The 24,977-nt window shown below is 41.5% G+C and overlaps 1 protein-coding gene across 6 annotated transcripts in view; it reads left to right on the top strand.

Moving 5' to 3' along the window:
* The window catches only part of TRAK1 (trafficking protein, kinesin binding 1), a 97,325-nt gene that overhangs the window by 21,756 nt on the left and 50,592 nt on the right, over nt 1-24,977 (top strand). For 3 of the 6 annotated variants that reach the window (XM_015410464.1, XM_015410463.1, XM_015410469.1), the window contains exon 1: nt 17,917-18,108. The exons of the other annotated variants lie outside the window; for them this stretch is intronic. In XM_015410464.1, the coding sequence (XP_015265950.1) occupies nt 17,994-18,108 (115 nt within the window). In that variant the 5' untranslated portion in view covers nt 17,917-17,993. Of the gene's footprint in view, nt 1-17,916; nt 18,109-24,977 lie in introns of those variants that run through there. 6 annotated transcript variants of the gene reach the window in all.

Genomic DNA, 24,977 nt, shown 5'->3' with positions numbered 1-24,977 from the left:
CACCTGGTATTTTTGGCCGCTGTGTGACAGAGTGTGGGACTGGATGGGCCATTGGCCTGATCATTGGCTTCTCTTATGTTCTTATCCCTGTGTTGAGTTTCCTCCTTCAAAACATCTAGTACAATTTAGCCTATGTGGTGACGATGTGACATATTGCATCTTCTCCATTCTCATCCAACATAGCCAATGATAGGGGGCAGGTGTGGGGAATTGGCATAGTGTAGTGACCTCAGAATATGGGTACATTATTGATGGGGGTAGAGTGCAGTTCTTGGTAGAAGCCATATGGTCCTTGTAACATTTAGATCTGTCACCTGGTAGCCCCATCTGCATCTGTGTAAGTAGTGTTCGGGAGATTTGGATAGAATTATATGATGGAGAAATAATCGAGCCATTTTGCAGCCACAAATTTTGGGGGCTTAAACTACACCAAATGTATGTTCAGGAGTTCTCTTATTAAAAACTTCCAGAAAAAAAAGATCTCCCACAACAAAACAGCTTGCTCCGTTGCCAAAATGTTCATAAGGGCCATTCCTTAATGTGATAGCATTAATAGGATCCTGATTTCTTAATACATTTATCATGTTCATATATCAGGCATGTTTGCTGTTCTTAAGCTATATTAGTTAACTACTGTCATGTAGGTTTGGTTAGTCATTAATTCAGTGACGGCTAAAACCCCAATATTTATTTGATTGCACAATATTTTCATTTCTGTTGTTTAATCACATAGTGCCCCCATCAAAACTGTGGTTTCAGTTTTATGTTCATTTTTATAAAAATGCATTTATGCAGATCAGTTCATGAATTTTGACTGAAATAGTATCAGCAATAAGATTGCTCTATCTACCCTTATGGGCACATGAATATGGCAGCATGAAGGGAGTCGTCTCTCTGTCGAAACATGGTTAAATATTACACGGGAGAAATGCCTTTAAACCTTCTCTTGAAAGACCTGTATCAAAGAAGATTGCCAGCTTTCTCATGCTTAGCAGTTTGTCTCGGACCAACTAAACTATTGAGCTTGTGCATGTATCCCACTGCATGCCAGGGTCATTCTGTGGGAACCAATAAGGGCATGCAAAATAGATGTTGTCAAACAAATAATCACTTGAGTAATCTGTTCCAAACCTACAATGTTGCACAAAAGGTTGCATCTTCTATAGGCATAACTGTCTCACCTGCACCTCTCACTGTAGCCCAGTACTCCACACCCCCAGTGCTATTTGTGAAATAACTATTGGTGGAGCAAAAGGAGTTAACTATCTGTTTAGTTAAATGCTCTGTCACTGACTGGTATGTTTACACTGTCCAGAGGCAATGTTTACATTGCCCATAGGAATTTCCATGCTCACCCAACTGGCTATAACTTTACCTGGTCTGCTGAGTTTATGGTGTCTCTGGTTGATCATGAGTCTATGCTGACATCATCCACATTACAGTAGGTGATTCTGGTGCTTCCATAACCCAGCAGCACTATCTGATCCAGGACCCGGGAGGACTAGTAGCCATGTGGGGCCAGGAGGCCTCCAGTATGTAGGAGAAAGGGGGCCTCTCACCTCCTCTCAGTGGTGCAGTACTAATGAAAGAGTCAGATTTGTTTCATTCATCAGTCCCACAACCTTGGGAATAAGGTTTCGCAGGGTCAGAAATGGCTTCTAGATGGAGGGGAATGTGGGAAAGATCTGCTGTTGTCAGTTCTTTCTGCTGATGGACAAACAAAACCCTCAGTGTAGTTATGGAACAGTTCCAATGCTGTTTTCATACTTTTCTTTCACTGGAGATCTGTGTTCCTCATATTTTCTCCAGCTACCTTCCTCCCAAGCAGATTTATTCACTAGTACAGCCTATCGAACCAGTCTCAGAGTTTGTACTGAAAGGACTCCCTTGAGCATGACATTCCAGGATTTGTTCCTAGAGTGTGGCCAGAAGGCACATGAAGCAGCAACCTTGCTCTATGGGAGCCCTGTGTACATCACGCATCCGTGTTAGAAAAATGGTAGCGTATAAATGTAAAATATATCCATAAATCAAACCAGTTACAACTGTCTCTAGTGATTTTGAGGCTTGTCGCAGAGGTATGAAGTGTGGTGTGGCCTATCAGAAGCTAGGCCTTAACATCGGGAGAACCTGCCCCCTCTTTGTGTGGTGGTGGTGTGTTTTTAATTATCTATTTTCATCAGAGTAGCTCTCCTTGGTAGCATACATTTGGTGCTGCTGCTGCTGCTTTATGTGATTCTTGTTTATTCCAGCCTGAAGACTGTGTGGTTTTTTTCCCTTGTTGCAGCACAGACAAGATTTGTTTATACACTGATGTAAAAGTTTACATTTCTGAGCGGATCCTTCAAAAAAAAAAGGAAGGTTTTGATCTGCTCCCACCCTCCAGCCTTTCGAAGCTCCATGGTTGCTTTCCAAATAGTCTGCAGCAAAGAGCTTCCGAGAGTGTTCTGGTAGCCAATGTTGAAGCTAGAATAGATTTGCCAAGTCGTTTAATTTCTTTAATGTAGTAAACGCTTCTGTGTATTTATAGTTGCATTCATGCAACCCGAAAGCTTCAGTTTAAATCTAAGGCTCCATAATATATGAGCAGATATTTTAGTAAACTGCCCGTATGACTGGAAAGGGCAGTGTATTGAATTTACTTTAAATGGAAGACAATGCCCAGTCTTCACGCAGGATGAATAAAAATGCCCCTTTGATATTGTCACTTGGCATTTAAGCACTGTTTTAATTCTTCAATCCTCCCACGAAAGCAAAAACTCTCTTTAGGTTAGTAGCCTTCAAAAGCTTCTCTACAGTCTCCCTCCCTCTTCAGGGCACAGCCAACTTCTTCCATTGCTTTGTTGTTAACAAAAACAAAAGCTTGCCTTCACTTAGTAACTTGTTCTAGTCCATGAAGCATGTAGCCTTTGCACCCAGCAGTCTGAATGTCACCCCCTCCTTGGGAAAAAATCTAAACTGGGGAAGTATTACACTCAGGCCTACGGATACGATGAATGGCTAAAGTCTTCTAATAGTATAATGCAAAGAGAGAGAGAGAGAGAGAGAAGGCTGCTCTGCGGACTTCTGTAGAGTATTTCATTCTGTTTTGGGGATCAAGGTGGAGTTTAGTTTTGAGCTGGTATCTGGCTGGAGCATGTGAAGAGGGGCATTCAGCATGCTGCATACATATGTGTGGAACTCCGGGCATGGAAAACCAAGCTCTCTTTCTTTCCCTCTGGCTGGAAATCCAAAACATAAGTGGTAGAAATAGTAAATCTGGTTTCTAAGGAACGGATTGCTTTCTTCTTCTTCTTCTTCTTCTTTTAGGATCAGCTTTACACAGATTTTTTTAAAAGACGTCTGGATTTGGTTTTGAATGTTTTGAACACTTGGCTACTGACGCACCTTCTCTCAAACTCCTGGGTTTGCTTGGAAACAGGAATTATCTGGGTAGAAGCCAGAATTGGTATTCTTTCTATATATAGATGGATATCAGGCAATATAAATCCACAGGGGCTGTTCCCTCTCATCCTGCATGACCAATTTCACAGCAGTTGGCTACAAGAGGTCCAATTGTCCATTGAAAAGCTGGGTGTCGTTTCCTCCCCCCAGTCCTCCTAAAATTTGGCAAAGATCAGGCAAAATTGCTTATTAAGCAGAGAGTCCTAGATTCAGAGGGGCAAGTAGACATCTGTAGTTCACTAAATTATTGCCGAAAGGATATTATCAGACCGCTGTTAGAAAGGTTCCCTGGTATATCAAACAAAATTAAATTGGAATACCTGCTATCGGATAGGAATAGGATAGGAATCATCAGGTGGCTAGGTTCCGTGTCCAGGTTTATAAGGAACACAAAAAGCGAGGCAAATAGGCCATACCTCTATCTTTTAATTAATTTTTTTTCTTTTTAAAAAGTGACATTTTAAATGGGTTAAAAGGTTCACAAGGTAGTTCTATTTCTCCTTTTTATAATTTTTATTATAATTTTTAAACTTCCATGTTATTACAAGCTTTTTCTGGTTCTTACGAGGTGGGCTATTGTTGGGAATTCTTTTTCATTCTATTGCAAACTGATTGATTGAATTGTACTGGTCGATGGCTGTAATAATAATAAACTGAACTGAACACGTGCTCAGCCACTGTGATTCTGCCCTGCCGTCAGTGTCTTCCTCATGTACCAATGATGTCAATTTTGCAGTCGTATGACGAGGAGGGGTGAGTTGAAAAAGAGTAACCTGGACAAAGGTTAATGGGGAGGAAGCATAGCTTCCAAAGTGGTTTATTTTGATGTTCTTTTAAAACAAATAGAAACAAAAAAGGAATACTGTGTGGCTTGGCAGCCGCTTTTTTGTGTTTATTTTTAAAGGTATAACTTAGCTGAGGAGGGCAAATCGCAACCCATGTGCCCAACAGGGCACACCAGACATTTTACTCAGCATGTAGGTTCAGCTTTTTGTCCGAACTGAAACAAACTTTGAGGTTCTGCTGGTGTTTCTGGGGCCAGCAGTGTGGGAAAAGCTATGGAAATGGTTTATGCCCACCATTACTTTCCAAACACAGACAGCCACCAGTCAGTTCCTAAGCTGCCCGCACTTCCAGGGCTTGCTTTGTGCCCATTGTATCTGACCAAGTACAACCCTTGTCTCTTTCTCCTTTCATGCTTTGTTTGGTGGCACATCAATATCTCCACAGGTAAACCCTGTGTGTTGGGGGTGACATTTAGGCCCAAACCCCCACTATTTCCTGCCTCTGTTATAATTTTGCTAGCCTTTTGTGCTGCGATTTCTGTGCTGCTGGAATACAGATAAGCATGGGTGTAGGGTGGGATTTACATGTCTTGTAGACTGATCTGTACTAGGTGAGTGAGGCATGAGAGTCCAGAACGTTTTCAAAAGCCAACGTAATAGAAGAGCCAGCTTTTGTGTTTGGTCATGTCAAGCTCTCAGGGTCATGTCAGTCCCTGACATTCTCTGGAACCAATTCTCCTTCACTGGTAACTTCGTAACTTGTTAGTTATCCCACAGGAAAGCTGCCAGAAATGTTTCCGTGTAGCAGTTCTCCATACAAATGTGAGTGTACTCCCCCAGTTGTATGGAGGTCTTTTCACTAGGCATAAAATGGTGCTGTCATAATGAAAGTCCTCCTGATGGAACTGACTTGCGCAGGCCCTTAACAAACGTTATACCTTAACCACATAGAGCACAGTCATGTGGAAGAAGGGTTTCGGTAGTGTCTGTGTGAACTGGCTGTCTTTTGAAGCTGCCTTTCCACAAACTATTTCTGGCCTTCAAGCAACCATAGCTGGCCTACACACACCTACAATTAGCAGGGCAACTATACCAAGTCATAGAGTGAGGTGCTGAGTTGTGCATAAACCCCATAAATTCTCATGTTGACTATTAATCCATGGGTCAGGGTTAATATATCCTATCTTGCATTGGCAAATGCCATGAAAAGATGAGATCAGGCTAGGCTGGGCCATTCTTGCCCTGACCTGGATGGCCCAGGCTAGCCTGACCTCACCAGATCTCAGAATCTAAGCAGGGTTGGCCCTGTTTAGTATTTGGATGGGAGACCACCAAAGAAAATAAGATTGCTACACAGAGGCAAGCAATGGCAAACTACCTGTTTGTCTCTTGCCTTGAAAACCCTATGAAGTTGTCATAATTTGGCTTGAGACCAAGGCACTTTACAACACACACGTATGAGAAGAAAAGATGAGACCTCAAACTTGTTGGATTTTATGCCGATGGTCGTTTTTCTATGGAAGGTCAGCACCCGTGCCATAGGCTCGCCACCACTGATATATCCTATCTTGCATTGGCAAATGCCATGAAAAGATGAGATCAGGCTAGGCTGGGCCATTCTTGCCCTGACCTGGATGGCCCAGGCTAGCCTGACCTCACCAGATCTCAGAATCTAAGCAGGGTTGGCCCTGTTTAGTATTTGGATGGGAGACCACCAAAGAAAATAAGATTGCTACACAGAGGCAAGCAATGGCAAACTACCTGTTTGTCTCTTGCCTTGAAAACCCTATGAAGTTGTCATAATTTGGCTTGAGACCAAGGCACTTTACAACACACACGTATGAGGAGAAAAGATGAGACCTCAAACTTGTTGGATTTTATGCCGATGGTCGTTTTTCCATTGCCTTCCTGACAACATAGCATAATGATCACAAATGACTTCAAATGCAGGCTTGTTGCTGGCTTTGTTCTTTAGAAATTAATGGGTACATTTTACACAGTTTGAGTGTACTGAATTTGACTGGAAGGTTTACAAAGACTAAACATACAACATTTATTAAGTTGATATAAAGCAGCCACCTTCAGAGCAAAAGTCCAAAACGATTAAATCCAATAAACTGGAGTTATGGTAAATTGTTATTGATGTACTTTTTATGGGCCTGTTATTCTACTCCCTTCTGTATTTGTATAATTCTCTCTGTGTCGACCTCCTCCAGCCATTGCTCTCCAGAGATGTGTAGTTAAGGGCAGGAGTTCATTTGAATGCTGTCACTTTAGACCTTTGTACTTGGGCAAAGGCCTCCTTAGACACATCCATCTAATTTTCATTTACAATCTGCTTATTCAGCAATGCACTGCTTGTGTTTTCTGAGCCCCTGTCTAACAAAGCAGTAATAATTCTCCAGACTTCTATATTCATGTGGTTTTTAGAGAAAAAGTCAAATATAGTCCTCAGTTAGGAATCATAAATAAACTGATGGTGCAGAATTTGATGTCTAGTCCAGCAAAATGTGCTTACTGATCTGCTACCAGAGTTTTAAATTATTCTGAAATAGATCACAGCTTTGTCTAAATCACACTCACAGTTTTGTCTAAATCCCCCTTAAACTGCAGCCTCACATGTATGCGTTAGTAATTTTAACTTCAAGCCATGGAAAGGGTACATTGTCAGGAATGTGAAATAAGATGAGGCAACGTGAAGATGAAGGATAGTTAACGAATGTACAGAAACAGCCAAGTATCTTTAGGTATTCAAAATGGCTGTAGCTTGCTTATAATCCTTTCTGTGTTCTGTTACAGAGCTCTGATCCTTTTTTCCGAAAAAGGTCACCAGTCCACAGGAAAGGAAAAATGGATCAGAGTTCAGACAGAGGGCATGGCAACACGAGCTGCTGTATGATAAATATATAGTGCTATTGGATTATAAATGTAATAATTTTGATGGTTGCAGCACATGACAAGATGAGGCAGTAGCTTGGTTCAACATTTCTGGGTCTGGGAATTTTTTCGAACCTCTGTGTAACAATATTATATTTCAATCTACATTCTGGATACGTGCAAATACAAGAAATCAAAAATGGATGCTGCTGTGCATCCAGTGCTTAAGGGCAATATTTCTGTTGTAGCAATAGGAAGCATTTTCTTCTGTTAGACTCTTTTCCATGAGACGCGCACTAGCGAGTGTAGTCAGAAACGGCAGAATGCATTCCCTCCATCACTGCATCTCCTTCGGAACCAGCCAGTCTCCATGGTAACGTATTAGACAGAAAGAGATGCGAGGGACCAGAATGGGAAAGGAATGAGTTAGGAACCACCAAGTGGTGGTGTGTGTCCCCAACGTCAGAGCCTGAGCCTTTTGATAGGGTGGTTTTGTTAAATCCCACCCTCAGCTCCCGTGCAGACCTTCTTTATTCAGACAGCCACTGATACCGCTGCTTCAGCAGCTTCTCTCCTTTTGAAGTTGGGGGGGGGGTGTTCCTTATTATTTTCTATCAATTTCTGTTGTTTGGGCTCCAATTTCTAACTAAGGATGTTTGTCGTCTTCTCGGCAATCTCTGATTTCCTTTGCAGCGTGGTTTTCTGTAAAAGCAGGGAGGCATGGCTGCGTTTTACTTGACCTCTGTAGCGTTTTCTGTACAATCTCTTCTGCGTTGCCCAAGGAGATAACTGACTATGCAGAAATTCATTGAAGCGGATTACTACGAACTGGACTGGTATTATGAAGAATGTACAGATGGTAATTACACGCTTTCATTTTACTGTATCTGTTACTTGCTGCAGCTGCTAATAGGAGTGCTTCTGTCCTCTAAAGCAGGATTGGAGGATATGGTTGTTCAGCTAAGGTGGACTGTTTTAGCATTTCTTAGTGTACATTTGAAGCATGCATCAGGAGACTGCTGTAGGGCTTGTGGCCAGTGGGAGTGGCATCGGGACATATGTACTTTTCACCAGAAGGAAATTACTGTGCGTATTGTACAAATAGTGCTTGCTTGTGCTTAAATACATTCATTTTTTAAAAAAAATGATGGTTTGAGCTTGCAATGTGAAACCTCCATAGTACTGGCTGTGTATTAATAGTGCAAAATGCAACAACAGGCACAGCATCAAATAGGGCAGGCCACTGAGTTTCATGTCTTTGTTGCAGCAAATGATTAGAGCGTGTATTCCATCTGAAATTGTCAAAAGATTTATATTTTGGGAGCCTATTCCCTTGGCCATCACCTCCTCTCGAACTTTCTGTTATCTGCCAGGCTGGCAGTGTCTTTTTCATAACCCTGGATGTGATCATTGGTCTTGTGATAGAGGGTGTGAGGAGGAGTGACGGAAACTGCACCACTAGTGTTGTGGGAAATTCAAATTTGCTAATGTGGCCACAGAATTTCTTGGGAACACTAAAATGGAAACTAGTCAGGAAGGTGTTGCAATGTCATCCATGTTCAGTCTGGGAAGTTCCATCATAATAGGGAGGCTAGATGATGTGGGGGTCATCTGGGGACTGTCCAGAATTCACATTTCATAGTCAAGAGATAAAGTGGAGGTTGGGGGTTGGGGAGGGAATAAAGTGCACAGCTGAAATAATAGCTTACTTGCTGAATTTCAGAAACTGTCTGCTTTTTAACCCATGGGAAGCTCCTTGATTATGTGTTTAATACTAAAGATACATACAGAGAATGCCTAGTTGAGAATAACATTATATTTTAATTATACAATTTATATCTACTTTTTCTCTCTGAGCTGCTACATGACTTGATTAATCATAATAATTAATCATAATCCAGCCCAGGTTGGATTGGCCCAGTGTAGAAGCTTTTAGCAGACAAATGGACTGCTTTCTCTGTTCTGCTTTTAAATAAATTTATGTAATTTCTGAGAGGGTTTTTTTATTTATAACAAACATTGATGATAAAATATCTGATACAATTTGAATATGACAGTGAGACCTGTGCTACTTACCATTTAATTCTTACTCAAACATTCAAATGCATACCATTCTGTTTGTAAGGCCATGCTTCCTGTCCCCTCCAACTTTTTGATTATTTATGACTTTAAAATGTAAGTGAAATGTTGGAGTGGGGTGCAAGTTCAATATGTATGTCAGTTGCAGGGCGGCGAATTGGTAAGATCTTGTTTTAAACAAGCTTGGCCTATAGGACATTATACCTCTTCACCACTTTTTTTGCTTCACATTGGTAAGTGTGCAAGAAATGGAATATTATTTGCAAAGACTCTTCTCCCTCTGAGGTGGAGGACATCTTGTGGGTGATTCCCATCCATCACTTAGGGAGGCAGGACTAATTTCAATTACTTCCTGTTTCCTGTAGTGGGAATCGCCCTAGGCTCAGTTCTTTTCCTGCCTCAGAAGGGAGAGCTAGGTGTAGGCTTTCGAGCAAGGGAACCTTTACCTTTACCTAGACAACCAGGTAGCTGCCTTGCACACCTCAGACAACGGAATGCTTTGATAAAAAGTGGCAGATGCTGCTTGAGCCCTCGTTGAGTGTGCTTGTTATGTGTAAAGGACACCGATTTTTAATCTGCTGCTTTGATTCCTTTTGAACCCATTTTCATGCTACTTTTAATAATATGACAGTCTTGCCCTTCCTTCAAAGAGCTCAGGGAAGCGCACATGCCTCTCCACACTTGTGGTATCCTTAGTCTGCATTCTTACAACTCTGTAAACTAGGTGAGATTGACATTGAGAGACCCAAGATCACCCAGACATAGTCCAACATCCTGACCAGTGCACTGACCCTACTTTGTAGCTGTAAATAATGGAATCCACAAAACCATGCTAACTACAGAAGGGTAGGGGTCTCTACTGACTCAGGGAGCTCACCAGAAGCAGTTGTTTTGTAAATTGATCCTCTGCCCCAATCCAATATCCCGATAAGGACAATAATTGCTTAAGGAGGGGACATAATGTTGAAAGTAGCTGAGCTTCAGTTTAAGGAAACCATAGTGAGACAGGAGTTTGCATGCTCAAGGCCCCAAGAGCTTATAGTCTGTAGAAGTGAGGATGTCTTTAGGGAAAGGTGTGTGTATGGTTTTAAGGTGCCATGAGTACATTTTTGTAGAAAAGTAAGACGTGAATGCCCCAAGTAATAAATAAATTGAGCTTATTAGTGTTGGACTTCTGAGTGGATGCATTCTCAGTCTAACCTACTTTACAGGGCTGTTGTGAAGAAAAGGGATTTACAATGAACTTCTTTTGCATGAGGGAGATGCAAATGTTAAGTTTTTAGAATTATACTTCCGTTTTAAATGGTGGGACAATTTGAAATAAATGCAAGAACTCTGATGCTTTTTATTATTTCAGATAATATCTTAATGGGATGCATGCTGTGAGGGACAGTCACTAGAAGAAGCTGTAAGCAAATAATATCCTCTGCACAGGCAAAAAGTGGGTGTGTCAGAAAGAGAGAAGTATAGCATTATTTTCTTAAGGAATAAATATGCGGATGTGGGCAGTTAAACCAAATACTTAGAGAGCTGGGCTACATAATGAAACCTTGTTTGGGAAGGTTTATATTTGTCTTCCTTCCTCTTTGGTTTCTATGAAACAGTTACAGCTTTTTAAGAGCTTAGCCCTGGATAAAGTACCTGTGTTGGAGTCAGGTGTTCAATGTCATTGTTGCTTTGACATGCAAAACCAAACACAATAGCACCATCTCCTAGGATCAGATCAAAACATAGCTATTGCACACATTGCAAATATTAGTCATGTTACTATACTTGCATCTGGTGCAAAATCTGTTGGGTCTGCACAAGTAATTTGCACTGTCTGAAATTACTTACTCTGATCCAACGTCATATTTACTTTGTCTTCTCAATGCACATTTCTACTGTGGGAGATACAAATTGGGAGAGTCCCGGAGCCTTCATGGGCAACACTTGGTCCTTGGCCTGAGAAAACGTCGCATCATCAACATGGACATTGATATCCTCCAAGATGAATAGCTGGGGTGTTCCAACGTCCAGCTGGATACAGCATCTAACAGGCCAGGCAGGGTATCTGCTGGTGCTTTAGGCACACCAGCCAAATAACCAGACTCTCCTCGGCATCCCAAAGAGATCAATGTTGTTGGCTATAGAGACCAGGTTTAAAGTTGAGGACTTCCCTTTCAAAGGTTCCACTCTCTTTTCTGCCAAGATGGACACACACACACCTGATAAGAAAAAGTCCCTAGGAGTGGCACAATCGTCTGCTTCCCAATTTGAACAGAAGTCCTTTGTGAGACAGCCCTGGCATCCATAGCAAAGGGACTACTGCTTTTCTGGCTCCTCCTCGGGATCTCAGTATCTTACCCCTAATCCGTTTACCCCAGAACAGGGGTACCATAGGCGTAAGGGTTCCAACCAACCTGGATCAAACCAGCAACTACCCTCTTCCAGAGAGGCAGCCATCCCAAAAATAATTATTTTGATTAGGATCGTTGTCAACCCTTGTTAAGTTCGGGGACAGGCTCGGTCAGTTTTTTACAGCCTGGGAAGCTATTACCTCCAATGAATGGGTTTTGTCCATAGTTAAATTTGGTTGCAGATTACAATGTAAGTCTATTCCCCCTTTCTCTTTACCTCTAAGTTGATTGAACCAAGCAAATTCGGGTCTTGTTCAGGCTTTAGCCTCCCTAATTGATAAGGGCACCGTTGAGAGTTTACAGAGTCTCAGGCATCTGGGGGTTTCTTTTCCTGTATGTCCCTAGTAGTAAAGATAGACAGAGGAGACCCATTATAGACTGCAGAAAACTGAACGTTTTCCTTCATGTTTCTAATTTCTGTACGGTGTCCATCCCTTCAGTTTTACAATTATTAAAATTTAATTGTTGGTTCATCGTTATTGATTTGAAGGATGCCTATTTTCATATATCAGTCCACCCTCAACTTTGCAAGTTCTTACGTTTTTCATACGAGGAGCGAGTTTTTCAGTACACTGTCCTATACTTTGGTTTAGCCACAGCACCCAGGGTATTCTCAAAGTGTTCAGCCCTGGTTATTGGCTACCTTTGTATGTGGGGTGGCCATATATTCCCTTACCTAGATGATTGGTGGATTTCAAGGACCAATTATTGAGTCATTCTACCCTTGTCCTGGAGTCCTGTCAAAAATTAGAACTCCTTGTAAATCACGATTAGTCCCATCCCAAAGGGTACAATTTATTGGAATCATGCTGGATTCCCTAGTGGGAAAAGACTTTCTACCTTCAGAGAGAGTACAGGCCATCTTAGTCTTGGTGAGACAGTTCAGATCTCACCAGTTCCAATCAGTTCAGAAAATCCTGTGCCTTTTGGGATATATGGCTTCTGCTGCAGCAGTCCTGCCTTTGGCTAGGTTATAGATGTGATCCCTCCAGCTTTGGTTTCTGTCTTGTTATAGATCTGGGGCTCATGCCTTATGGCATACATTTTTTATTTTATTTATTTATTTATTTATTTTTGGGATTTATATCCCGCCCTACCTGTACAGCCCAGAGCTGTCATACATTCTTTATTGTGGTGGTGTTCTACAGATTTTATCCTGGGGAATTTCCTTTGGAGTTTCTGAACACAAAGTCATCCTTACTACCGATACTTTGCTCTTGGGTTGGGGCACCCACTGTGAAGGATTGGCAGCTCGGGGTACTTGATTAGAAGATGAGAAGCTGCAGAGCTCAGGAAAGATGGCTCCAGAGCAAACTAATATATGTAGTAGCCAAATCGCTTGCTCACAATTTTAATGCCAGTAGATCACAAAGTAGAATTTTTGCTCACAAGACTCCACAGCTTAGAGGGAACATTGACCATAGGCGTAAGGGTTCCAACCAACCAACCTGGATCAAACCAGCAACTACCCTCTTCCAGAGAGGCAGCCATCCCAAAAATAATTATTTTGATTAGGATCGTTGTCAACCCCTGTGAGACATGAAAAACCTTAGTTGTTTTTCAGTTGTTTTTTATCCTTCGGAACTGATCCATTCTTGTCCATACGGACAGTAGAGTTACAATCAGTGTTCCCTCTAAGCTGAGTTAGTGTGAACTAGCTCATAGTTTTGTAGCCTCCAGCTCACACATGTTTGCCTTAGCTCGGGAAGGGTGGCTCCAGAGCAAACTAATTTATGCAGTAGCCAAATTGCTCGCTCACAGCTTTAAGGCCAGTAGCTCACAAAGGAGAATTTTTGCTCACAAGACTCCACAGCTAAGAGGGAGCAGTGGTTACAATGTTTTATTTAAACAAGCAAGGGGGTCCAGAGTCCAGAGGTCTATTTCAGGAAGCTACCCTAGCATGGGACATGGCACTGAAGCTCAGTGCTTCCATTCAACTCATCTGCATCCCTGGGAGTTTAAACATGGAAGCCAACAAATTGAGCAGGGTCTGCCCACTCTCCCATGAATAGTCCATAAAGGCTACTTACCTGAAAGTGATTTTTACCCTCTAGGGAGTTCCCGACATCGGTCTTTTTGCAACAAGAGAAAACAAGGCTGTAAAGTTTTGTTCCTGAGCACGAGTAGGCATTGGTTTCCTAAGAGATGCATTTCATCTGCTTTAGCAGCAAGCCCTTTTTTACACATTCCCTCTGTTCCCACTCCTTATCAGGGTGATAGAGAAAGCCAGGAGGGAGAGATCAAACATGATTCTGGTAGCACCCTTTTGGAGATCTCCCGGGGCCAGTTCCTTCCCCTGCCAAGTCAACCAGATTGAATCAGTATCAATCAGGTGTCTCATCACAATCTGAACCGCCTCAGCCTGATGGCTTGGAGGCTTTAGACAGAGACCTAATTTTTGCAAGGAGGTTAACGATGTTCTCCTGAAATCACGTAAGCTAAGTCTAGGAAACCCTGTATCTATAAGTGGAGGCAATTTTCCCTCTGGTGTAGCGAGAAGGACGTGTTGCTGGGTGGTGCCCCATTGCAGGCCATATTTGATTATTTATTACACCTAAAAACTAAGGGCCTGATGTTTTCCTCTTTGAAGGTTCACCTGGCTGCTGTCTCTTGCTATCATAAGGGAATTGAGGGAGGATCACTTTTCTCCCATCATTTGTCCAAGAGGTTTCTTAAGGGGCTAGGTAATCTTTGCCTGCCCCAGGATCATGTAGTGTCCCAATGATTGCTATCTGTTCTGTTAGCACAGTTAATGCTCAAACCTTTTGAACCCCTTTCTCCATGTTCTTTGGCATAGTTTTCTATGAAGGTGTGTTTCTTAGGGGCTGTTACCTCAGCCAGGAGGGTGAGTGAGTTAGCAGCTCTTCAGGTAGATCCTCCATTTTTGAATTTTTTTTCCTGAGAGGGTAGTCTTTCGCCCTAGTTTTAGGTTTCTTCCTAAGGTGGTTTCCAGGTTCCATTTATCCCAAGATACTGTTTTGCCTGTGTTTTTTCCTTCACTGAGCTCTGAGAATGAGCACTCATTGCATTCTTTAGATACTAGAAGGGCGTTATTATTTTACCTGAAGAGATCTTCAGGGATAGAGCCCTGTTTGTTTGCTTTTGTGGCCCTAAGGTAGGAGAGTGTCCATCTCAGACCCTGTCCCGATGGATTGTCAGGGCCATTAGGGAGTGTTAAGATCGGGCTAGATTACCGTGCCCGAACATTCGCACTCATTCCACTAGGGCAGTGGCTTCTTCAGCAGCTTTCCTGGATGGAGTGCCTTTCATGGAGATCTGCAGAGCTGCCACCTGGTTATCGGCAGACACATTTGTACATCACTGTGCTTTAGATCTGCAGGAGAGACATGAGGCTCAAGTGAGTAAGGCAGTTCTTCATTCACTGTTCAAGTGAAGAGAGCATGCCCTGTCGCCTGGTGAGTAGCTTGCTAGAATCCCCATGGGACTGCACAGAAGATCGATGATGAAACAAAATTGCACTTACCTGTAACTATTGTTCATCGAGTATCTTCTGTGCATGCACACATACCCTCCCTCCTGCCCTGCTGCATTATTTGGCTTCGGCAGCACTAGAGGTAACTGAGGGTGGGGTGCGGCTGAACAGGAGGACATGGTCCGTGGCCGGGAACAAACTTCTGGTTCTGGTGCACAGTGCTCCCTGGTCTTTAAAGGTCTGTAAAGACCTATCCAATGGCAGGCCTGCTCATGCGCAGTCCTCAAGTGTGCCTGCACAGAGATACTTGATGGACAATAGATGCAAGTAAGTGCAACTTTGTTTTATTCAAGGATCCAAAGGATCCACATACCCGAGGGAACTTTGGGCTGGCACTTTTTAAATAGTAGTCCAGCCAGTGTGCTGTGTCATGTCAAACCGCTTTTGAACCTCAGGGTAATTCCAGAAGTAGATTGCAATAATTTCTGGTAGTTATTTAAAACTGGGAAGGGGGGTGTCAAAAATTCCTTTGGGCATGCACAAACCCTTGGGCTTGCTTAAAGTAGGGGTTTTTTTATACCAGGCTTGTAATTATTTCTACCCGTAGTCATGCCAAATACAGCCTTGATTCTGCAGATTTGGTTCTCTCGTTCACCTTGAGCAATTGTAAATTATCTTCTAGATGATTTGAGTAAGCATTGCTTACTTGACAATTAGAAGCGGTCCATGAAATAAGACATGATAGGGAGTTAACACAATTAAGTATAATAACCACAAATTAGGTTTCAGTAAATTAACAGCTCAGAGTGATACTGCATGTGCTTTTCTGACCACTAGTAAAATATCAGCTTGTCTTAGTAAAGCTGTTTTGAGAAGAAATATGTATTTTATAGTTGCCTACATAATAACAGTTGTAAGCATTTCACATGAACAGTATCTTGAGTTTTGCATGATTTGAAGATGTATATTTCCTGATGATGTAACACGATGAGGGGGAAACCTGAATAATTTTGTTGGTGTTTTTTTGTTACATGAATTTTAATCTGCCCATCTTTGTTCCTGTACCGCTTTTTCAACCATGTAGCCCTTGCCTCTTTGACTGCACCCACAAAGGAGTTTATGTGGCAAGTCCCTTTTTCCTTCTTCAGTTTGCTTAGCAAGTTTCAGAGACAAAGCAGAAGTTTATTTTAATATTTTGTAGCTTGTGCCTATAGCTTAGGGTTCCCAAGTACCTACCTACAATCCGGCGGGGGACACATGCTTCCCCGCCGGAAGATTCTTGCTTGGAACACAGGCGCTGCACTATTCTGTCTCCCAGATGTGACATAGGCACATCGCTGGGTGACGCTCTGGTAATGGGACCGGGAACTTAATGGTACCATCGAGTTTCCAGCCCCATTGCTAGAGCGTCACCCTGCTACATGCCTACGTCACGTCTGGGCGACGGAATAGTGCAGCGCCTGTGTTTTCCCCATGGGAATGGTCCCGCGAAGAACTATACATCCCCCGCCGAATTAAGGTAAGTACTTGGGAGCCCTGGCATAGCTACATTTTGCTTCAAGTCATCCCTTGATGCTGCATACATTCGCACTTCAGACACTCCACAGATGTTTTCGTACCACGAGATCACCATAAATACCAATGTTTGTCAATGGAAAGATGTGCACATTCCATGGTGAGATATGTCGAGATGAAATCTGTAAATGTGAATCAGCCTTCACTGTTCTGCATGAGATCTCCATGGTACCTCACAAGTGACCAGTGCAGACATAATATAGCCTTTATCTTAACTCTGTGTAATAGATTGGAAGTGTGTTTTGACTTATGGGATTGTATAGTACCTCTTCCCCCTCCCCCCCACTGTAAACCCGTGTTTAGGGTAGGTGCCACTTCTTTGTGACATATTGAGGACTGCTTCATCCATTGCCGTTTCCAAAAGAAAGATGTATACCTGTACTGGGGGGAAAATGCATATCTCGTAATATGTGAAGGACCCCATAAGTATGTTTCTGTTTAGGGTCCATGTATTTGGAGCTGGCCCTGAAAGTGACCTTCTGTCATTTATACTGAGAATTTGTCACTTACTGCACAAGGAGGAGCAGTGGATCCTACTTCCTAGAAAGTGGGTTTAAGATTGCAGCCTGTGTCTTTAGCAGTTTGTATGTTTTGTCCTTCAAACTTTGCTGTCCCGAAGCCAAGTTTCAAACCTCTCAGTTTCCCAATTACACTGTGGAACACTCATTCGGGAAAAACGATACAGAAGGGTGTATTGATGTACATCTAAAATGTAGTACAAAACAATATACTAAAACTTCTTCCTCAGGAAGGTTGCTAACAATATAGGGATAATTTACTTTTTAAAAGAAATCGGTATTTTCTGTTTGTGAGTAATGCTGAAGTCATACAGCATATCAGATACTCGGTTCCCGTTTTCTGTCTTTAGAAATCTGTAGCTCTGACACTTAGGCAATAGGTTTCGAAGGTAACTTCTCCACCCTGCCTAACTTCAGCAAGGTGTAGCACTCTTTGTATCAATGTGTACTTCCTGGTGCAGTTGCTATGAAACTTGTAGGAAACTACCATTCATTTGTAGCATGGGGAGGAACTATCTCAGGTTTAAATAGATGTTCTTTTCCCTAAAAGGGGGGAACTGGTTTTGCTATATGAAACATCACTTTTTTAAAAAATGTAACTGGAAATCTAATCTAGTATGATAAGCAGCAAATAGATTACTTCTAGTAATGATTAGACAGATGGCACTTCACCCTCCCCCATCTTTCTCTGTTTTCCCCCTAGCTGTGTTGTAGTGATCACAGCATGCAAATAACCACCCAGTCATTCTAGCTGAAATATGTTAGATGACAAGGTTGCTCTCTGCTCTATGGAAACATTACTTGGATTGATCTACAGCTGTAACCTCCGTGATGTAGCCTTCTCTTTTTTCAGTACATTAGTCTACAGGACAAGTGCCCATGGATGATTTCAGCTATGTCACTGAATGAATCAGTAAATGAAGAAGAAAGTTTTGAATATGATTACCGTAATGAATATAGGCACAGACATAATGAGAACCTTGATATCTTGGAAGAAGGTACTTTACATTGTCTACTATTTATAATGTATGGAAAGTGGTATTTAATTAGTTTCATAGTGTTGGCTTATCATTTTTTAGTAGATCACACACTTTTTGATTTAGAATTTAATTGAGGTTGTGAAGGAAGATGTTTGCTCAGTAACCTTGAATAAAGTTTTAAGTTTTCTTAGAACTATGCATTCAGTAAGTTGCTTTGGTCAAGTAGTGTGTTTTTAAAAGTCTAAATGTTGTCTGATTTGAGAGATGATCGTAAGTTGCAGCATACTTGCCAAAATTCAGTTTTTCAGGACAAATTCTACAGAATAATATTTTCTCAACCCTTAATTTGAAGCCATAACAACTGTATTGTAAAAAGAGGGAATAAAGTGAAATTATAAGATAGAATTTTTAGTCTTCTGTTTCTTGGTGCTATGAAGGTCTAATACCTCTTGTCTTTTAATCATGGTAGGAGGGGCAGCTTCTATGTGGAAGCGTTATTCTCTGGCAAGAGACAGTGTCTACCAGGGCTCTTGAAGCAAGGGGAAAGAGACTCTCCCATGCACACTGGGTGTTGAGAGAGAACAGGAGAGAGAACTTGATAGAGAATCCTGATATGCCCTGAAGAAATAATCTAATGTATCTCCAGCATCCCTCCTTCTAGTATATGGGTTTTGAATCGACTCTGAGTATCTAGCTAATACATTTGGATGGGCTGACAAGGCATGCTATATCTAATATTCCCTTAACCATGTCTAATACGGTTTGGTGTAGTGGTTAAGAGCTGCGGACTCAAATCTGGAGAACCAGGTTTGATTCCTCACTCCTCCACATGCAGCCAGCTGGGTGACCTTGCGTCAGTCACAGTTCTTTCAGAGCTGTTCCCTCCAGAGCAGGTTTCTTAGAGCTCTCTCAGCCCCACCTATCTCACAGGGTGTCTGTTGTGGGAAGAGGAAGGGAAGGAGTTTGTAAGGCGCTCTGAAACTCAGAGTGAAGGGCGTGTATAAATCCAACTCTTCTTCTCTTCTTCTGATATTCAGCTTCATAGCCATACGTGCTGTGGTTTGTATGTTTTGTACCTTAATGTGTATTCTGAAATGTCAGTATTAATGGACATCCAACACTTTGCAGAATGGATCTTATATCACTCTGCATACTATTGCTTATAAGAGTGGATGGCAAAATTATGAATGAGCTGGTGATTGTGGGAGTTCTTTGCACACATTTGCTTGGCCAAAACAATTGATGTGGGTGATGGAACAAAGGAAAAAAGCAACTCATGGTCCTCATATAGAAACTGTTTGATGAAATGCCTTGGTTGCTGCCACTTTACTTCCCCATCCAAACAGAAAGATAAAGATAATCCTAGAGTATGGAAGCTAACGCTTGTTGCTTAAGAGAATGCCAAAAGTAGGTTTCTAAAGAATAGTAACACATGGCACTGGGAGAATAAATTACTCTGCGTGTGACTGCAGAAGCTTGTAACCAGTAATAAAGTGGAACTTTGTGAAATCACAAATAAATGTTTGGCAATCTCTGCTATTAACTTAATCACACATAATAAATAAAGCCTCTTTCTGGAGTATGTTGTATTCCCACTGATTGAAATGAAATGCATGTTACGTCCCCCTGCACTTGCTCCTGTATTCTATTTACTGTAAAATGTTATGCCCTGCCTTTTGGTAAACTGATCTCCAAGGCAGTTTGCAATAATCTGAAATAAAATAAAGATGCCTTGCAGTAGGACGTCTTTATGCATCAACCCTTTTCAGAAGCTACTTCAATGGATGCAAATGATTTTACTATTCCTCTTTATTAAGCAGATGTATGAAGCGATATCCCCCCCCCAGCAATTGTAATGAAAAATTGGGGTTGAAGAAAGGATATGGGGGAGAGAAAATGGGAAAATACAGCCACAGAGCCATCAGATCTGTAGACCTTCCCAAGAATTGTGATGGGGGAGCAGACCATGTTGAACAAAAGCTTGATTAATCGGTACACGTTTAAGAAGCAAAATGAGGGTAGACCCTTAGATGCAAGCCAGCTGCTTACAGTGGGAAAGACAAATTTAGAGTCCAATGGCACCTTTAAGACAACAAAGGTTTATTCAAAGTATGAGCTTTCATGTGCGTGGGAACAAGCACCCTTCTTTCCTTGGTCTGCTCTATCTTGGAAAAGCTGTGTGTTTATATTTTGTTTGTTTGCTTTTAAAGAGTGCTTCTGCACCTTTAGTGTTTAGAAGTGCAAACTCTTGGCAGCTCCAGCTTTAAGTCCTCTTCATTGTGTGACATGACAAGCTACAACTGCTGATACGGCCTGTTCTGTACCGCTATTAATAATGATAGGGCAACAGTAAGGAATTGATTAATCCCTTCCTGAGAGCTATTTACCTAAAGCATAACCCCTTGGTTTTCAAACTTTTCTACCTTCAGGGAAGCCTTTCCACACTGATTTGTCTGCTCCTGCCAAGGATTTTGGGGGTATCCTTAGGTCACGCATTTGACTGTTGTCACATGCCTCACAAATTACAGACATGGCTCTTGAGCCACACAATTGATTAGACGTGCGTTCTTTTCTCCAAATTAAGAACATAAGAACATAGGAGAACATAAGATAAGCCAATGTTGGATCAGGCCAGTGGCCCATCCAGTCCAACACTCTGTGTCACACAGTGGCCAAAGATACCAGGTGCCATCAGGAGTTCCAGCAGTGGGGCCAGGACACTAGAAACCCTCCCACTGTGACCCCCCTCCCCCAAGCACCAAAAATACAGAGCATCCCTTCCCCCGAGTCCCTATCTATACCTTGTGGTATAGATTCCTCAAGCTCTGAAATGTTTGACCTTTCTGTCTTTCTTTAACATTGCTTTTAGTGTCTTATGGAACTCCTGGATTTAGCACTGTCCTACATCCAGCTCCCTTTTAAACATTTTTGTTGTTTCTTGGAGTCTGGTCAAAGATGACTATTCCCTGTTATCATGACTGTTTGTTTTCCTTAAGGTTAGTTTTTACGCAGTCATTTTAACATGGACAGTTTGTAATCTTACGGTGAAGATGTTTTCCATAGTAAGATCCAGTAAGTAATAAGTGCTGAGGAAAGTCAACGGCTGATCAAAAATGATCACATCACTAAAGTCTGAAGTACAAAGGAGATCATGAACATTTTATTTCTGTGTTTATTAATACATTCTGGCAGAGTTTGAAAGCCCTTAATGCAGACAGGATACTTGACATGTTGGCTTTGTAATTTTATCTGCACAAAGAGTAAATCTTCTGGCTGATTTTTTTTTCAATATTTTTTTTCCAAAGGTCATAATTGTTATCACCTGCTTAAGCCTTGTCTCCTGAGGTTTGGCACACCAAAGTGCCTACATAGAGACTGGCTTGATATTCAATGCTTGACTCAACTAGTATTAGAATTGCAGGGCAAAGGGTGTGTGGGTTGGCACCCTGCATTTTGCTTCATGAGTCTTTTAATTCTGCTCGCTGGGTTTCTTTTTGATACAACCTTCTTGAAGCAAAACCCTTTCAACTTTTCTTTTCAGGTACAGAAGAAGATGGAGAAAAATAGTAGTAATTGAGGTAGAAATGAACTGTAGATTATGAGTTGTATTAGGATTAACTAAAAGTTATGGGGAAGTTGGACGGGAATCATAAACAGGTAAGATAGGGGCATATGAAAAGAAGAGGGATTAAATGAGAGTAGAAATCTCAGGCTGTTGGAATAGTAACCTCAGGTGAATTTTTTTTTAAATTTTGTTTGGTTATTATCAGGGCTATTTTGGGGCAGGAACGCACAGGAATGGAGTTCCGGTTGGCTCCCAAATTGGCCACGCCCAGCAGGAACTCATTAGCATAATAGGCCACGCCCAACAGCAGAAATTCATTAGGATTGGCTACATTAGGGGTGTGTGGCCTAACATGCAAAGGAGTTCCTGCTACAAAAAAAGCCCTGGGTTTTGACAACAAACAAGGTAAACAGAATAAGAAGCAAAAGGTGGGTGTGGCTGGATAACCACACTTCTGGTAACATGGGGCTGCGTCCTAATGTGGTAATGAGCTGTGCTGGCAGGGGTGTGGCCTATTATGCTAATGAGTCCCTGCTGGGCTTTTTCTACAAAAAGAGCTTTTATGATTGTTAAAAAGGGGAAATGAGAATATCAATAAGATGGATAATTAATGTGTGTTTGTGGACTGATAGATATACTCAATAAAAAACTTAAGTATTGAAAGCAAACATCTTAAAAATCTCCACTGGCTCAAGCCATGCCTTGACTGACTATTTCCAGATCCTTTCCCCTTTCTTTAACAGACTTAAGTTCACAAAGTATTGAGCATAATATCTAATCTTGGAGCCTCCCTTAATATAGATTATTGAAGCACACTGTGGGTGACTTGTGATGGCAACATCCCTTTTAAGATAAGGTAGCAAAATTAAAACACCTACAGTAGCAAGGCTGTACAAGCTGTACCATTTGCTTGAGCATAAAATGTTTTAAAACATTTCTGAAAGTGCTTTTTGATATAGCTGTGTCTGTTTACCTCTGTGTACAGAATTCACTGTATGAGTATTTTTCAGTTTTTTCTCCAACGAGCATGCATGTGCAAGCCAGACAAGGTTGTTGAGAAGTCAGGGTAATTGCTTATAATACCACTGGTCATTGAGTCCTCTTGTATTCTATGTTCCTCATTCGTGTATCTGTATATATAACATCTCGTGTTCTTTGGATAATAATTTTGTCCTTAATCGAAACAGGTAATGGTGGTCCATTGAGGCCACTGAAGCAGGTAATGCTGCCTTCTGTTAGTAATAGCTCTCTACTCCATTCAGTGTTGTTTGTGATTATCGCAAGGTGTGCAGTTGTATACATGTCCACAGCTCTCAAAAAGCTCTAAGGAAGTCGTTTCCCTGAGCCACAGTTCACTGCCTGGTGTGACATTTCTGTACCACAGGAGAGGCAGGCAGATCTAGTTGCAACATGAGACTTGTGCAACTCCATGCATTGTGGGGTTAGGAGTCATAAGCTATCAAATTACAGAACGTTAAGGAACTGCAGCAAAAAAATAATGGTTGTGTGTATACGTTACCATTGTGTGTATATATTACCATGGAAATTGAACTTTGTAATATAGTATTTGTGTGATTTGAAACACAGCTGAGGTAATCATCTCTAAGAGTGCACAGGGATAGAAAGTCCACAATGCAGAGACTGATGTGCCATGACATACTTTAAGGTTCCCCGACAGAGCATGACAGTAGCCTGCCATATAAAGACCTCTTATTTCATACATTCTCTCCTATCCATGTCTCCAAGTTTCCTACTGCTTTAGTACATTTTTACTCAGACTTCTACATGATTCATGAAATACAGCAAGCCATCATTTTTAGTTGTGATATCTGTAGTTTATTAAAGAAAACTGTTTCGTATCCTGTTCTATATCCTTGTAAATGGATCCTGTTGATGCTTTCCAGCAGCTGTGTAGGAAGCATAGAAACTAGGGATGGGCACGGATCAGAAAAATTGAGGCCTGTGGAGGTTTGTGGTTCGTGCAACCCAGAAGTGGGCTCCGAAGGCATTTAAATAGGGCCCTGACGGACCGCCCCAATGGACCAAATGGACCACTGAAAAAAATGTGGTCTGTGAGTGGTCTGTCAACACCAGAAATGCACGGACTCGGCAAACAGACCACAAATGGGCCCCCAATTTGTCAAGATTGAGACAGTTTTCAGCACATTATTTGGGTTTCATGCTGTGCTATTCTAAATATCCCTAACTGAGACAGTTTTCAACACATTATTTGGGTTTTATGTTGTGCTATTCTAATTATGTATCTCATCCTCCTCCCACTGTGCTAATCAAGATATGCTGTTACTGTAAAAGTATGGAAAAGAGACCAGTGTTCCTGGACTTGAAATACCGTGTCCTTCATTTGCTATACTGTCTCTATAATAGGCTGCTGTTCCACTGGGAATTAACACAGGCAAGAGCTTTCAGATAGAACACTTTTTAGTCTGAAGGAATGTATTTATATTTAAGGTGAATATGGATTCTTTTCATGTGCTTTTTAGAAGTTATGTGATATGTGTGTGGGGGAGGGGTTGTTCTGTGCTACAGGGAAATGGCCATTGTACCCTTTGAAATTGGAGTTCTCCTCCTCTACTGTTAAATACAGCAAGATTTAAAAAATGAGCACTTTATTAGAAAAATCTGTTTATGTATGATTATGCAATTTATTGAGTACCATCGATGTGATCTACATTTCATAACACTGTTTTGTCTATTTGACATAGTTTTATTTCTTCACTTGATCTTAGCCAAAAGGCCAAGAAGCAATGGCATGGCTTTATTTCTTATTGTGAATTTTCTTAGTTATGTTCTAGCTGTTTTTGCATTTTCCCAGTTTATTCATTTAGAAAATATTGCTTTCTCTTTCAAGTGATTCTCAAGGCAGGGATCGAGAGTAAACCAAAATACAATTATAGCATCAATAAAAAGATCTGAAAGAGATAAATGGAGAAAACAAAACACAGTGTTCAGTAAAAGCAAACAGGTAATCATAAAATGCTTGCTTAAATACAAAAGGATTTAAAGCTAGCTGTAAAGGGCCCGACCTCAAATTTGACAGACCTTTCTGGGCAATTGGTTCCATAATTTGGGGGCCATCACTGAGCGAGCCCTCTAAAGCGTGGCCACTGATCTGATGAAGCTATCAGAAGATGATCTGTATTAGATCTTAGAGAGGGGGAAGGAATGTATGCCAGAAGTTACTTCCTCAAGTGTTGGGGACCAACAAAGGAAAGAAATTGTAGTGTATTCAAAGCTGACTTGAATGCATGACAGATTGTGAAACATCTAACTGAACTATAATGTTAAGCTTCGTCCTGGGCTA

This window comes from Gekko japonicus, unplaced genomic scaffold, assembly GCF_001447785.1.
Source record: "Gekko japonicus isolate JY-2015 unplaced genomic scaffold, Gekko_japonicus_V1.1 scaffold2102, whole genome shotgun sequence".
Classification (NCBI taxonomy): domain Eukaryota; kingdom Metazoa; phylum Chordata; class Lepidosauria; order Squamata; family Gekkonidae; genus Gekko; species Gekko japonicus.
Note: the sequence above shows the minus strand (reverse complement) of the source record. Positions and strands in the feature narration are given on the sequence as shown.